This window comes from Lethenteron reissneri, chromosome 13 (genome assembly GCF_015708825.2).
Source record: "Lethenteron reissneri isolate LAM-NWPU_2019-01 chromosome 13, ASM1570882v1, whole genome shotgun sequence".
Taxonomy (NCBI): domain Eukaryota; kingdom Metazoa; phylum Chordata; class Hyperoartia; order Petromyzontiformes; family Petromyzontidae; genus Lethenteron; species Lethenteron reissneri.
The window spans coordinates 4,967,171-4,980,950 of NC_083791.1; the positions used below are offsets into that span (position 1 = coordinate 4,967,171).

The following is a 13,780-nucleotide window of genomic DNA, read 5'->3' on the forward strand; positions in this document are numbered from 1 at the left end:
AACGCATGTTGATTCTACATGTGGCGGGGAAAACTGGAGGATCCGGAGAAAAATCTACAGGGAGAACATGGAAATTCCAAATATACAGGCATCAGATTCAGGATGAAACCCACGAACGACTTTTTTTCCAGGCGAAAGTACAGCTGTTATTCGCCTGCTCTCTGCCATACTTAGTTTCTCGGCACAAGACCCGCACACAATTGTGAGATTCCAACGTCAATCGTGGCGAGATTACACTCAATGAGTTCTGAGGCCACAAACGGACACGAGCAGGGAGAGATAATGGAAGAAGATGGGACAGCCCTTCACCCGTTCGTGATAAGTTATACTGACAATAACCAATCAGATAAGTCTGTGGGTCTCTGTGCGGGTCTATGGGTCTCAGTGTGAGTCTATCGGTATCTGTGTGTACATGCGTCTCTGTGCAAGCCTATGGGTCTCCGTGCGAGTAAATCGGCCTCTGTGTAAATCTATGGGTCCCTGTCTGAGTCTATGGGCCTCTGTGCGAGTCTACGGGTCTCTATGAAAGTCTATGGCTAGGAAGGAATAGAAGAAAATGGAAGAGGCCTTTGTCCAGCAGCGGGAATCACCAGGCTGATGACGTGCACAGCAAAACATCTTGTAGGGTTAATTTGCATTTGACGCCAGCATCTAAGATGCGTCCCATCACTGCTTGAAGATATACTTCATTGATCACTGTGAAACTCACGATCCCTCGTGTGCCTCGTGACTTCAACACGTGTGTGTACGGTGCGCACAATTTCACGTAAACTCATTGACATTCCAAGAGTCGTACTTCTCTTCACGGATTAATGAACCACGCTTTAGTCCATCAGCAGCCTAAGTGCCTTGTGGGACGTTTCCCAGAAAGCCTCAGGCAGGCAGCAAACCCTAGAACGGTTTCTACTTCCTGAGCCTCATGGGCAGCGTTAGGCCTGATTAACATGTTTCTTGGGCTGTGTCTTCCTTTCACCCTTTCCCGTTCTGAGACATCTGCAAGTTACATGGTGGGTGTCCCGTTCACCGCCGAATCTCGGAACACGCAAGCGCCTCGGAGCTAATTTTATTTAGAGAGGTGTAGCGCTGCCGTTTTTAAAGACATTGTCCTGACAGCAGAGAACTGTAGCGACACGACCGCACTCTACAATAGCTGGCGCCAAATTGTGCCATGCGCCCTCCCGCATGGCGTTGTTGGGGAGCCTCGGTACCAATGAAGTTATTTAATTTTTTCCCCGGGTTCCGGTCCAATAACATATATGTACACGTAAATCATCAGTACAGAATCGGACAAAAAATATGATGACATACACATACATCATCGTAATTGTTTTGGTCCACGTACATCATCGGAAGGGGAAAAGGTTAATATGTTTAGCCTCGGGAAAGAGACCGATGAAAAAGTGCTGCCCCCACTCTCTAAGTGCCCCCACCACCACCACCGCCATCCCCCCAGTCTCTTACCAGTGGACGGCCCCATGTGCTTGCTGCCCATCATGTCTGGGGAAAGGCTGGGGCCTGGCGGAGGACCGGGCATGCCCTCGCTGGGAAAGGGCAGTCCCCCAGGTCCGGGCCCCCCGGGACCGGGGAAAGCGCCCCCCATGGGGATGCGTGGGGGATGCGGCGAGTGCAGGCCGCTGGCCCCGGTGGGTGGCTGGCCGTGGTGCAGAGGGGGGCCCAGGCGAGTGGGGGGTAGAGACTGGGGGTGGCGGGCGGCCATCATGGCGTCAGCCAAGGCGGATCCTGTGGGGATACACAGGAGAGGGGAGTGGGGAGGCAAACGCGACGAGAGGGACAAACGTGTCCGCATTGTCAGAGTCAAAATATGTATTTAAACTGGAGGAATCCGATGAGCTATAAAGCTCTTCTTCACAGATGTCGGCGAGTCCTTCGCCCAGCGGGGTGGGCTCGGTGAGTTCAGCGCAAGCACGACCTTGTCACGTGACCTTGTTACGTGACCTTGTTACGTGACCTTGTTACGTGACCTTGTCACGTGACCTTGTTATGTGACACCACTCAAAGTCACCTGGACGGGGGGGGGGGGGGGGATGATTCGCCACCTTCACAGTTGTGCTGGTGAAGGACCATTGCTGCAACGTTGTCTGTTGTATCTACAATATATCTACATTTTTACAGATATTTGTTCAAAGGGATAAGTCTTCGTTAAATGTGTTCAGCCCTAAGAGCTGGTACAAAGCCACGTTTAAATGGAAAACCAACTCGTATTTCATGGCTTTTTGAGCGTTCAATGGAGCAAAACTTGATGTTCATTACTGGTTGTTGTTACCGGTATTCTATTCGAGTTGGGTGGCAGCCATGAAGCCCCTTGAACCATCAGGTCATCTCCCAACACATCCGGGAAGGGGATTTCCATGGGAAAACAGCCACACAGTGAAGTGGGTCTACCACTCCCATTCACACGTCGCATGAACGGAACACTTGGAGTTCAATTCTATGTACGTATGCATGTATCTTGAGCTTCTTTCACACCGTATGTAGCCAAGCGTTCCAGACGGCCTCAGAAGCGTATCTCAAAGCGTGCGATGCAAGTGACCGCCTTTGTTCGATGGCCGGCCAAAAGTGCTGGATATGTGAAAAGCACAATATATATTCAAAACACATTTTCCAATAACAGCCAAACGGGTGAACGAGGGTCAAAGCAAAGTAAACAGGAGGTTAGCACTGACCTTCAATACCCCTGCCACTCTAAGCTCAAGAGAACATCTCATTTGGATTTCCTAAATCACAACTGCTGAGATCGGCCGAACAATCTGTGAGGTGTGGAAAAACAAGCTAAGAGTGTAACAGGCTCCCTTGCCAGTTTATTCCCAGAGAGTCTACAGCGGATGATATAGATTCCAACAGTGTTGGAACACCACGTGAGTTTATACAGCATCTACAAATGCCTCTACGTAAGCTGTACAACATAATGCTGAGAGGGAAGACCTTCCTCTTCTCTGCCCAACACTGACAGTCGATTATCCAAGAGAATAAAATTCATTACGCATATGCACGCTGTTTGCCCGCGATGCACACCCTGCCATTGTGTTTGGCGTCTTGAGATACGGTTGAATTTAAACCCCCTGAAAATATGAATCCAATTGCTCGTAATCAACGTTTTTTGGGTTAGATCGCGTTATTTATAAATGTGTCGTAACCCTCCACCACCCGGCACGGCCAAGACACATTTACAAATAACGCGATCTAAACCCAAAAACGTTGATTATGAATAATATTGGTCGCGAAAGCCTACGTGTTAAACTGAATCCAATTGCGTTGTATCGTAGAATCGAGCAAGCCAGGACGTCATTTTGCGCCAAATGGGCCAATGTGTTCGACCACCACACGCACAGAGAGAGACTGCAGGGTCGCGACGTTGTATTCGTCCGCTTCTTCCCTCGCACTACTCGACCTTGGAATTCACTCCCGTCGGCACTTTTCCCAAGTTGTCGTGACCAATTGGAGGAGTGCGTAAAACGCGGCTCTCGAAATGTCACGCTTTGTAAGTAGGGGCCTACGTTAAAAACGTGCGCAATGTATTTCCTCTGGTGAATATCAATAAAGTACAAATACCAATATATATTCAGGGTCTCAGGGGTGGGGGTTGCAATCGCTCGGCCCCAATGCCCCCATGCTCCTAAGACCAGTGGCGTATTCACTACTTTAAGAACGCTAAAGTCACGTAGAAGGGAAACAATAAAATAATAAAATAATAAAACAATAACATTCTCACGACGTTTCGATTGCAACACAAGCAATCATTAGGTGTGAAAACCATAACAAGAAAATTTGAAAAAAGTGGCGGTCTTTTTAACGTAAAAAAAAACGCCACTTTTTAAAACTTTTCTTGCTGTGGTTTTCACTACTGATGATGATTGCTTGTGTTGCAGTCGAAACGTCGTGAGAATTGTATTGTTTTATATTTTTATTATTTTATTGTTTCCCTTCTACGTGACTTTACCGAAAGAACCAAGAATATGAATCCCTGCAGTCACGAAAGCTTTAAATCAAAATTTAAGAACGCTGTTTGTTACTGGCTGAGAGCAGCTGATCTTTGTGTTCAGCGATCGTGATAAAAAAAAACATTGCACCCAAACCATAAACTATCCCCCCCGCCACCGCCCGCCCAATACCCTCCCCCAGTCCAGCCTTTTCTGTAAGTGCTGGACAAGTGAAATCCAAATAAATATGAAAGACACATTGTATGGGACGTGGTAGAGCACTAAAACTATGAACTAAACGATTTTTTTTTATTTTACCAGGTAAGGCCTACTGAGCTATGTAGCTCTTTTTCAGAAGCGACCTGGCCACAAATGATAGTTCAACGAAGTGGCTTATCATGTGGAAATGTAGAGCTATCAAATACTTCAAATGCATGCCTATAAACATTGGAGGGAAACGCCGGAGGATCTGGAGAAAAATCCACATGACCATAGAGAGAGCATGCAAACTCCAAATATACAGCAGGCGTCAGGGTCAGGAACGAACCTATGACTTCCTGTACACTGGGCGAGGCATTTAACATCTCGCCACCGAGACGTAAGGCAACACTAGATTGACTCTCCCTTAGAATTTCAGATGGGCACAGGGAAAATCTTGTATTCCCACATGCTTCCTAGGCAACTGTCTCCTAAACCTCCATCCGTTGAGCGCCAAAGTGACCTCCAATCAGCATCTGCGGCTGCTCCATTATTAATTTATCCCAACCGGGGGGAGCGCGTATGGTGGTGTGACGAGACGTAACGACGTTTAAAAGCTAATGCGGGGAACATGACAATCTCTTTTACACACTTGTAATGGGGGCTTATGTTTGCAGGAAAATAATTTCATTAAAACTGGCAAAGGAGGAAAAAAAATCCAATTAACCGTCATCTTATTAAACAAGTAATTAAAATTTCCAACTCTTTTTCTCTCTCCCCCTAGCGTCTCTACCAGCTGAGTGGATGTATCACCTCCTAATTAGATTCTAAATAATTGCTGCTCGCGTGTTGTTCAGCAGGAAACGGGATGTAATGGTAAAGAGACCGAAAATAGACAGTAACACCCCTGAGGATGCGGATAAGTAGGAGAGGTTTTACATTGCCAGCGATTGCACTTTAGCGGAAGAGTGAACGGAGAGGTGTGCATGTGAGAGCTTGAATTATTACGACCGCGGCGGCAATGCAGTCGTCGGTACTGCTTCGTGATGAGCCAGCAGTGGATGGAAATTGCCCGATAATCGTGATGGTCGTCATTGCAGTGTTGCAGTGACAGTGGGCTCAGCGGTTCACGATCGGAATGATGCGAGTTCAAATCCTGGGTGGGGGTTTGACTCGGCCCATCATCCCCCCAGGTCGTGGGCAAGTCAACAGTGGATGTCGTCCTATGGATAGACTTGCCCCTGCCATAGGATGATGGAGTTGTCACCACTGGCTCAGGGCTGTAAACGGGAGATGAGCGCCAATGCTTTAATGCTCATTCGAGGAGGAATTCAATTTGGCTGTTTTTAGCATAATAATTGAAGTTGAGCTTACACAGGAATTGAACAATATACTCATCTATTTGACTGTGTGATGCATTCATTTAATTTAGAAGGATGTCTAGCCCCTGCAGGGCTTCATAAATTAGTTTTACAAATTATCTGTGTATTTGAAAATAGGCTGAGCCAAATAATGTACCGTTAGTGGAACTCCAGCTGGGACACAGGCATTAAAACAAACATTGATTTGAGAAAAAAAACTTTGCTGAAAATAGTCAAAGCATTGAAAGGATGTTAGCTCCTTTTGCGCACTGTCTCTAGACCACTGGAGAACATTTATAACATGACGGTGTAGAGGAGGGGACGTGTTCCAGATTATTTTGATAAATTTGTAAAATAAAAAAAAATCAGGCCGAGACACGTAAAATTGTGGATAAAAATTGTTTCTGATGATCTGAAAATATGACGTCAGAAGAAGTGACGTCACTTATAAAGTGTCACGTCCACGCTCTTCCCGGCAAATGTCGCATTCCTGGTTAATGTCACTTGTTACCACGTGAAACTATTGCATAACGTAAACGCCCATCAATTCTGAAAATTTCAGACATTTTCCCAATAAAAATGTAATCAGAAATGTTTGATTCCAATACTCATCCCTGGCATAGAGGTATGCAGAGAAGAATGTTTCCTGCTGAGCGTGTGGTGCCATGCATGTAATGCCATGCTCATGATCACCTGCCTGATGTTGGATCCAAAAAGCTCAAAATGCGCCGTGCTGGAGGTGCATGGGTTACGAATACATCATTAACAGGGCGAGAAGTCTCTTTTGAATACGCAACAGACGGACAGGATATCCGTTTCAAAATGCCAAAAGATCGATAGCCAAAAAGGAAATTTAATTTTAACATGCAGAAACGGACTCCATGTATTGCATACACCTTAAACTGACTTTCTGAGTTCTGACCCGAGGCTTCTAAACCTGTTGACACGATCAAGCTGCTTGCTGGCTGCACAAATGCATATACTCTTCATTACTTTTCTCTCCTATGCCGCGTTGATAAGATACGCGGCAATTCTTTTGGAACGGCAACAAACGGTCAAAATTAACGGCTGCCTTTGGCCGCGGGCCGGCGGATCGCTCTGGCACTGCCATGCCACACGCAAGCGGGGTTGACCACGCGATCCATCGTTCGTTCCGCGGACGCGCACGCTTTCACCGGCGGCACTCGTGTCGGTTTTCGGTTGAACAAAAAAAAAACCGCGGGGGCAGCTTTGGCTGTGCAAGTTTGCGAGCATGCCAATCAAGCGCCTGGCAAGCTCTAACACGCACACACACACACACACGTGGTGGGGCTGGGTAGGGTTTAACGGCGACGTTAGTCCCAGTCACGCAAGACGCTCACACGTTCGCAAGCGCTGGTGCGAGACGTGGCCTTGAGATCGGAACGTCGTCAGCGAAGTGCCACGGCTGAGAGATGTTAACTACTTCGCCTGGTATACACGAGGTCATGGGTTCGATCCCAACCCTGACGATGCCTGTATATTTGGAGTTTGCATGTCTCTCTTCACCGTGGTCATGTGGATTTTTCTCCGGGTCCTCCGGTTTTTCCCTCCACATTTAGAATCAAGATGCGTTTAGAGTATTTGGCCGCTATCAATGTCCACACGATGATAAGCCACTTCGTTGAGCTATCATTTGTGGCCAGGTCGCTTCTGAAAAAGAGCTACATAGCTCAGTGGGCTTTACCTAGTAAAATATAAAAAAAAATATTGAAATAAATATAGTGGCTCGCTCAAGATTGTAATTGTACACAGAACAAACGTTTAAATGAGTAAGGGTCATAGGGGTTGATATATTACTGCAATGACCCAACTCAATACAAACTGACTGCTTAAGCGCAGCTTAATTACCATAAACCACCTTTTTTGCGGATACCTAAATAAGCACATAACTGTATTCTCCAGATCAAGATGCCCTATTTATTGTATTTAAATGCAAAAGTTGTGGGCGGTGTCTTATCATCCGTTCGATGTGTGCGTGTGACCAGGTGTGTTTAACCTTATTGACACCGGGCACAAGCGTTGGGGGAGTGCGTCTTCAACTTTCCGAAGCGTCTCATATAACCCGCAGAATACGGCAAAATATATCTCACATTTCGACCAGTTCTGCACGCCCACGCACAGCAGCCGGCCATTCGAGCCAATGGAAATTGCATCATGATGCTGTCATCCCCTGCTTAACGGCCAATCTGCACACCTTGAAGAAACGAAATCAAATATCTGCCTGCGTGCCTCTGCGAGCTTGCGCGTCTCAGCGGACCGGGGGGAGACAGTGGCTCTGTCGGCGTGGCGTGGCCATCGCTCCTTCTGTAGATAAAAGTGTCACGAGAGCGCTTATCGGTGAACCTGCCACATGCACCTCCCCTTGCTCGTGCGGCACAATCGCAGCAGAGACGATTGCGTCGTCAGCCTCGACGGTGAAAACGGCGCGGCTATTACGGAACTCGGCCGCTTGACGGAAACACGGCAATGTCCCTGTGCGCACGTCAACGGGAGGTGCGCTGCACAAGTCTAAATTATTGTTCAGAGTTAGCAAAGAAAACGATGTAGGTTTAACCGATGACCTAACCAAGCGGGGCATCAAGTTCACGACAGAGGAGCTCAAGATCTTTCCGATTTGTACCAACGCACACGTTTCGGAATTCCCTGAAAGACGAGCCAATTCTTTATTGTGTGGACCGTGGATTTCACGCAATAGCTTGGGCAAATTTTACTGTTGGCCGATTTTGCACAAGCACATCACGAATGTTTATTCACCAGAGCTACTCCAAGTCTCAAAAATATTTTAGAACCGTCAGGTCAATTCATAGCGTGCATTGTTACAAACGGGAGATCAGATCACCAAATTCCGTCTATGTATGTTGACATTCTTTCGCACCGTACGTAGCCAACAGTATGTATGTTGAACTTTTTTTGCACCGTACGTAGCCAACCGTGCTAATCGGAGGTGCGGAGAGAGATTGTAGAGAGATATTATACAAAACAATTCTGTACGTACTGGTCAGCACTCGGGATGAGTTTCAGGATGAAACGTTTCAGATCTTCGCATTTAAGGGAAAGCTTTGGATCTGTTCCGGGATTTTCAGATCACTATCCGATAAATAATATTTCACTGGGGTTTGTTTGTTTTTTTTCCTCCTGGATTCTCCAAAAGGTAGTATCTCAGGCAGAATTATTTGACATTTTTCAGATTAACCCGAAAATCATGAGCACACCCCAAGTTAGTACCGCGTATTCTAGACAGTGCTCTACTCGGCAGCATCGCAGACATATGACGATGGCGACAGCGATGATCTGTGCGCGATCGCTCAATAAATAAATAAATTTTGCCGACGGTGCATTGCATTCAAAGCGTGCACCAACCATTCGGCTTAGCGTGGAGCACCCGATAAAAGGGTAACATCCTTGACATGGGTCATCGTGCTTCTGAAGTCAAACAGAACTCCTCAGATAAGCGCGATCAAATTCAGATGGAGCGCTCTCGAAATGAACATCTGGAAAGCCAGCAAAATTCGTTTAACAAGTCCTGCTTCTTGCAGACAGACCCGGAATGTCAAAAACCGGTCCAGAAGTTTGCTCGCTTAAACAACTGCTGCTGGATTATACTGGAAATCAATAGGCCGATGGATAAAAAAAAATACAGTAAAACCTTGGATTGTGAGTAACTTGGTCTGCGAGTGTTTTGCAAGACGAGCACATTTTTTTAATAAATATAAATTTGATAAACGAGCGAGGTCTTGCAATACGAGTAGTACGTATACGCTTTGTCTGCCGAGCGTCACGTGATCACAACTGATATACGAGTGCTTTGGATTACAATCACGTTTCCGGAACGAATTATGCTCGCAATCCAACGTTTTACTGTATATTTTGATTATATGTGGAGACAAAAAACAGAGGTCTGTTAATATATGTGATTACACAACAACATGTTATGGGTTTGTGTACAAATCTAGGACATGTTTATTGGAATAGGCACTGGCTGAAGGTTCAGTGTGTCTCTCCTGTGCTGCCGGTACATGCAAGCGGAAGAAGATTTCCATTGAATTGTGGAATAGGAAATAGCAGAAGGAAGCTATGCATGTGCGCATGATGCCTCTTCTCACTTAAAGGGACGGCTTGTGCCAAGAGGAAGCGCTGACATACACTGATCATCAAACTCCGAACCTGGATCTGACACTCCTGGATGGATGGATCAAGCTGCCATTCATGGGTTCCCCTCGGCTTAAACATAAAAAAGTGATGTTTCCTTACGCTATTGGCAAAGTAGAAATCAAGAATGAGATATCATCAAGGCTAAAGCCAAAGATGCGTATCAAGCAGATCCTGAAAATGCTGCACAGTAGTCAGGCCACCTCCAAGACTTAGGTGCAAGTATTATTATTATACAATTATTATCGTGGACAACGCGGCAATGCATCAGACGGCACGGTAATGTACCTGGCCCAATCTCGGAGTGATGCATTGGGCCGCCCAGGCTCATGGGCCCACTTCCGGCCGGGCTGTGAGCGGACAGCATGGCTGCCCCGCCGGGCCCGTGGGCGAGGGCCTGCTGCCCCGCCAGGCTCATCCCCAGGGGGCTTCCTGCTGCCCCTGGCCCCAAGGTATTCTGGGAAGGAATCCTGCCAGGCCCCATGTGTCCTGTGTTCAGGCCGGGACCTTTGCAAGCAAAACACACATTAAGAAAAACAATAATTTATACCACATGCTGCTCCCGTATGCTCCGTATTATAATGCAGTTTTTTTTCCCCCTGTGTTTTTCAGCAAAAGTTATGGAGGATGGCTTTATCTTCTGGAGAACGTTATTTTGTCTCGTTGTTCAGTATCATATTCCAGGAGACGGTTTCCCATAGCAATCGATTATCACCCAGCACACATAAGGCCACCACCAGCAGCGCTGCCACCCCTCCTGGTTTTCCCAGGATCGTCCTCTTTTTGGCCGGAAGCTCGTCCTGGGGGAATGGTGCATGTCTTCTCGGGACAATCAAAGTTACGTTTTATTGTCAGTTGCATAAAAATATTAATAATACACAACTCCAGACAATAAATGTACACGTATTTCTCGCCTCTGCTGTCCGATAATATCGCGAGATAATCTTCTTCCTCCTGACATTATGTTCCGGAGGTGGCAAGTCCCCTAACTCACCGGCGAGGGGCGGCAATGCCGGGAGACCCGGCGATCGGTCCGGCCCCGGGGGGTCGTCCTCGGAGCTCGCGATGGTTTTGATGGCGTCGTGGTAGAGCGGCGTGGAGCTGGGCATCGCGAACTGCGACATCCGCGACATGAGCGACAGGGGATGCTGCGAAGAGCTGGGCGGTGGCGGCAGCGGCGGCTCCTTGGTTGTGCACGGAAAGTTGGCGGGGCCGGCCACGCTCACCAGCTGCCCCGCCTGGCTGGTGCCTGCACTCGCCGGGGAACAGGCACTGGCGTTGTTGACGACGGGATGCGTGTGGCCCAGCCGTGGCGTGTTTACCGCTCGTTGCCGGAATGCGAGGGCCCGGCGGCCGCCACCCTGGTTAATACTGCAGGTGTAATAACTGTAAATGGCAAACTAAAATTTGTATTTTTTATTTTACAAGGTAGTGTACCCACTGAGCAAATATAGCTCTTTTTAAGAAGCGACCAGGCCACAAATGATTATCCAACGAAGTGGTTTATCACTTGAAAATTTAAAGCAGTCAAATACCCTGAACGCGTCTTGATTCTAAACGTGGAGGGAAAAACCGGAGGGCCTGGAGAAAAATCCACGCGACCACGGGGGGAACATGCAAACTCCAAATATACAGCAGCAGGCGTCAGGGTCAGAATCGTACCCCCGACCTCCTCTATACCAGGCGAGGTAGTTAACATCTCGCCACCGCGCCATCTCCTTCACAGTGGATTTTAATCAATGGGCAATCAACATGCATGCCAATTTGTTATCGGGGTCTGCAGGGCTATGCTATGCTATTAGCAGCAGAGGACTACAGTAAAATCCATCGTCGTACTGTACTTCTATGTGACCACGTCTATGTTTCCCATAGAGGAAGGGGCCACTGCCTGAAACGTCGCCTATAAATCTTAAAAACGCACAGACAATGGGGCACTTCAGATCTTGTGGATCGGACATAATTATCACGTGTCCGTACCACATGTGCTGAATTCAATAATGAGTGCATGCACATAAAGACGATCGCTTGACGATTTGCTTGGGATAGAGCGTTAAAGTGCTTTTCAATAATGCCTACAGACACGGGATGAATGTCTGGGATAGTAAGTGAACGGAATGCTACGTGGGGTTGTTAACTTCATCATTAAATTCCTGAGCGTACACAGAGATGATGCAACAGAAAACCTCCGCCCCACGCATTTCAGCACCGCCACTCTTGACAAAGTAACTCTTTGACCTCTGAAATTGCACCGTAAAAAGTTATTACATTTCTGTCATCATTGTTTTCTTTCATCTGTTAATTAGGTCTGTGAGGATTTTATGTGTTTTTAACTTCCAGTTTTTTTTGCCAACAGTTACTTTTTTCAAGATAATTTGCGTTCGTAACTTTAGCTCAAATATTGCCTTTTGAAACTCAGTTAAGTCATTCTCGCGCGATACATTTTAATATCTCGTAGACTTAAAAAAAAATTTAATCCTCGAAATTGTATTACTGTGCTCGCATATCAGTGCATGCAGCCATACTCAAGGGGGCGAATTAAACACGATTCTTTTTATTTCATTTGTCGTATTTTCCACAATTTAATTACGATTGTGCTATCAGCGTCACGCCGGGATACGTAGAATTCTTTCGGATCTCTCGCAGAGCGACGCAATTGGTGCGTGTTGGAGAACGGCTGCGAAATATGTGCTCAACACAGTCGAGGGCGGTACTTTCCCCATTCGCTTTGCATATGAGTGAGGTTCGAAGCATGACATTTAAACCGATATTTTAATTCTCAGAGCTGGATTCTAGAAAAGTTTAAAAAACAAATTTAATTTGATGCGATATTTTTGGTGTGCAGTCCTTGCTGATGGGGGCTGAGACCAACAACTCAATGCACTCAAGAACCCAGTTTAATCACAGACACACTGTCTGAATTCACACTCAGTATCTTAGCTATGCAGGCTCAGCATCCTAACCTTATAGCCGCCTCGGCCACCTCTAAACACAAATTTAATCAGCTGAATGAATCAACGTGCACACTTGAAATATTCCATCTCTACGTTTGTCCAAACTATTGACGAAAAAATTCACAACACACAGATCCTATTAAACATTAAACAGCCCACGTTAATATTACATGTGGTATTTCACGTGGCCAAAAAACAAGCAATGCACTTTTGAACTTGTGTGTTTTTTTTTACAATGACGACTGAATTACAATCCAATTCTTAGAGTGAAACGTGTCATCTATTATTCAGCACAATGAGACCATTACTTGACCCGAAAATTCACTCAAAGAGGTAACATTTCTTTTTCGTAATCAAATAAAAAAACTACTTAGATAAAAACATTTTTTAGGGGAATCCTGTGTAGATAATGTTTATTAACAGTACAATAACAATGTAAGTGTGATCAAGTTGTGTTTTAATGTTACTCACTTGGGAAATGACTTCGGCATGCTGTACGATAAAGTAATGAAAAACACCGTATTGTCTCGATTATAAACGCACTGCGCCCATTCTATTTTAAAGCAAAAATATTAGGGGTGCATCTTATAATCCGGTAGCATGTGTGTTCGTGTGTGATCAGATTTGTATAACTTCACCGACAAAAGATTGGGGTGCGTCTTACTTTCCACAGCAATCTTATAATCCGGAAAATACGGTATACACTCACTACGTTATGGTCACTACGTTATGGTCAACCGATACCGGCTATGATCGTCACGTCGTGAAATCTGACGCTGCGTCGGAGAAAAGTGACATCGCTTTGCTGACTCTGCAGCGTGCGCACCTGCATCCATGCCGGTGTGCGGCGGTGGGGCCGGGGTCCCGCCGTGGCTCGCCGGGCCCTTGCCGTGCGTCGCCACGCCGCCCGGGCTCGGCAACGGCGGCGGGGCCTTGGGAGAGGAGGCCCAACCGGGCGACGGTGCCGGCAGGGAGGAGGCTGGCGAGCGCAGGTGGGCGGGCGAGCCCGCCGGAGACCGCCCACTCAGAGCCGAGCCGACTCCGCCGCCGCTGCCTCCACCTCCCACGCTCCCAGATGCGGAGGCCGCCAGTGCCGTCTGTGCCTGGGTCGAGACATGAAACGCTGGTTAATGCCGCGTTCCCATGACGACCACCGAGAAGC

General features: G+C 47.0%; 1 protein-coding gene across 2 annotated transcripts in view; it reads right to left on the bottom strand.

The window, feature by feature from the left end:
- Positions 1 to 13,780, bottom strand: part of BCL9L (BCL9 like) — a 172,267-nt gene that overhangs the window by 13,576 nt on the left and 144,911 nt on the right. For both annotated transcript variants that reach the window (XM_061550894.1, XM_061550892.1), the window contains exons 11-14: positions 13,445 to 13,721; positions 10,662 to 10,916; positions 9,956 to 10,174; positions 1,462 to 1,740 (exon numbers count right to left, since the gene is read on the bottom strand). In XM_061550894.1, the coding sequence (XP_061406878.1) occupies positions 1,462 to 1,740; positions 9,956 to 10,174; positions 10,662 to 10,916; positions 13,445 to 13,721 (1,030 nt within the window). The remainder of the gene's footprint in view (positions 1 to 1,461; positions 1,741 to 9,955; positions 10,175 to 10,661; positions 10,917 to 13,444; positions 13,722 to 13,780) is intronic.